The sequence below is a fragment of the Cicer arietinum genome, chromosome 6 (genome assembly GCF_000331145.2).
Source record: "Cicer arietinum cultivar CDC Frontier isolate Library 1 chromosome 6, Cicar.CDCFrontier_v2.0, whole genome shotgun sequence".
Taxonomy (NCBI): domain Eukaryota; kingdom Viridiplantae; phylum Streptophyta; class Magnoliopsida; order Fabales; family Fabaceae; genus Cicer; species Cicer arietinum.
The window spans coordinates 35,795,231-35,796,448 of NC_021165.2; the positions used below are offsets into that span (position 1 = coordinate 35,795,231).

The window sequence follows — 1,218 nt, forward strand, 5'->3', positions numbered from 1 at the left end:
TTTCCCCGATACCGATTTCTCAACTATTTTTTTTTTTAATTTTTTTTTCTAATTATTAAATTTATTTTATCATTTATAAATTTTTTTTTATTAGTGGTACTATTTAATAGGCACATATATAGGGAATTTGATCAATTAATAAAGCCACGTTCATCCGCTGAGAAATAATGCAACACATTGTTTTTCGTTAACATCTTTCTTAATAATTAATATATATTTTATTAATCAATAATTATTATTTTAATTAAATAATTAATTTAAGTTTGATTTATTATTAATTTAATTAAATAATTAATTTAATTTAATTAATTAGTTTAATTTAATTAATAATTAATTTAATTTTCATTTATTAATTAATTAAGTAATTAATATTTTAATTCAATAAATAAATACAATGTTAATTTTATATTTTATAATTATTAAAAAAATTAATTAAATGGACTCCATAATATAACAATATTTAATTTAATATTATAATTAAACATACAAATACCAAATTAACTAATTTTATTACAATGAACTAATTTCTATTAGGAGCATCAGGACGATAAGGGCATTTATTCTTGCTATGTCCCTCGTTCCGACACAAACCACATCTCTTGGGGTGTGTGTTTTTCTCTCGTTGATCCATTTCAGTATGAATACGAGTAGACTGTGGACGACCTTTTGGATCTCTTCTCATGGCTGGATTGTGGCATAACTCTATTCCATTGTATTCTGGCCAATATGATTGAAGAGGAATTGCTGGGAACTCTTCTTTGTAAACGTCAAAGATACATTGCAATGTATACTTAGAAGACACATACATCATGTAGTCACGGTGAATAAACGAACAAGCGGCAATGACATGTGAACATGGATAGTGTAATGCTTGAAATTCACCACAATCGCACCATCTTTTGTCGAGGTCTACCTTGAATGTCCCTACAGGACGACCACTTGGTGGACGAACCAACTCCTTAACTGTAAATATACTATGAGCTCGATTGTGAATAACAACTTCATGGGAATTTGACATTGCTCGTTCCTTGTTAAGATTTTGAATGATTGTATTTGAGTAAATCAAACCTGATGTAATCATTGCTTGGGCCTGTGTCCCTTTTTCTTCAAATTTTGCAGTCACTTTATAGTATGTTGCTTGCACTAAAGAACTGATTGGAAGATTGCGTGTCCCCTTTAATACATTGTTCATGCACTCAGAAAGGTTAGTTGTCATGT

At 28.5% G+C, this 1,218-nt stretch overlaps 1 protein-coding gene across 1 annotated transcript; it reads right to left on the minus strand.

Annotated features, from left to right (window-relative positions):
- Positions 1 to 520: 520 nt before the first annotated feature.
- Positions 521 to 1,216, minus strand: LOC140920712 (uncharacterized). The gene has a single exon (XM_073369528.1). It carries the CDS (start codon positions 1,214 to 1,216, stop codon positions 521 to 523), a length of 696 nt encoding a protein of 231 aa, XP_073225629.1.
- Positions 1,217 to 1,218: the final 2 nt, after the last annotated feature.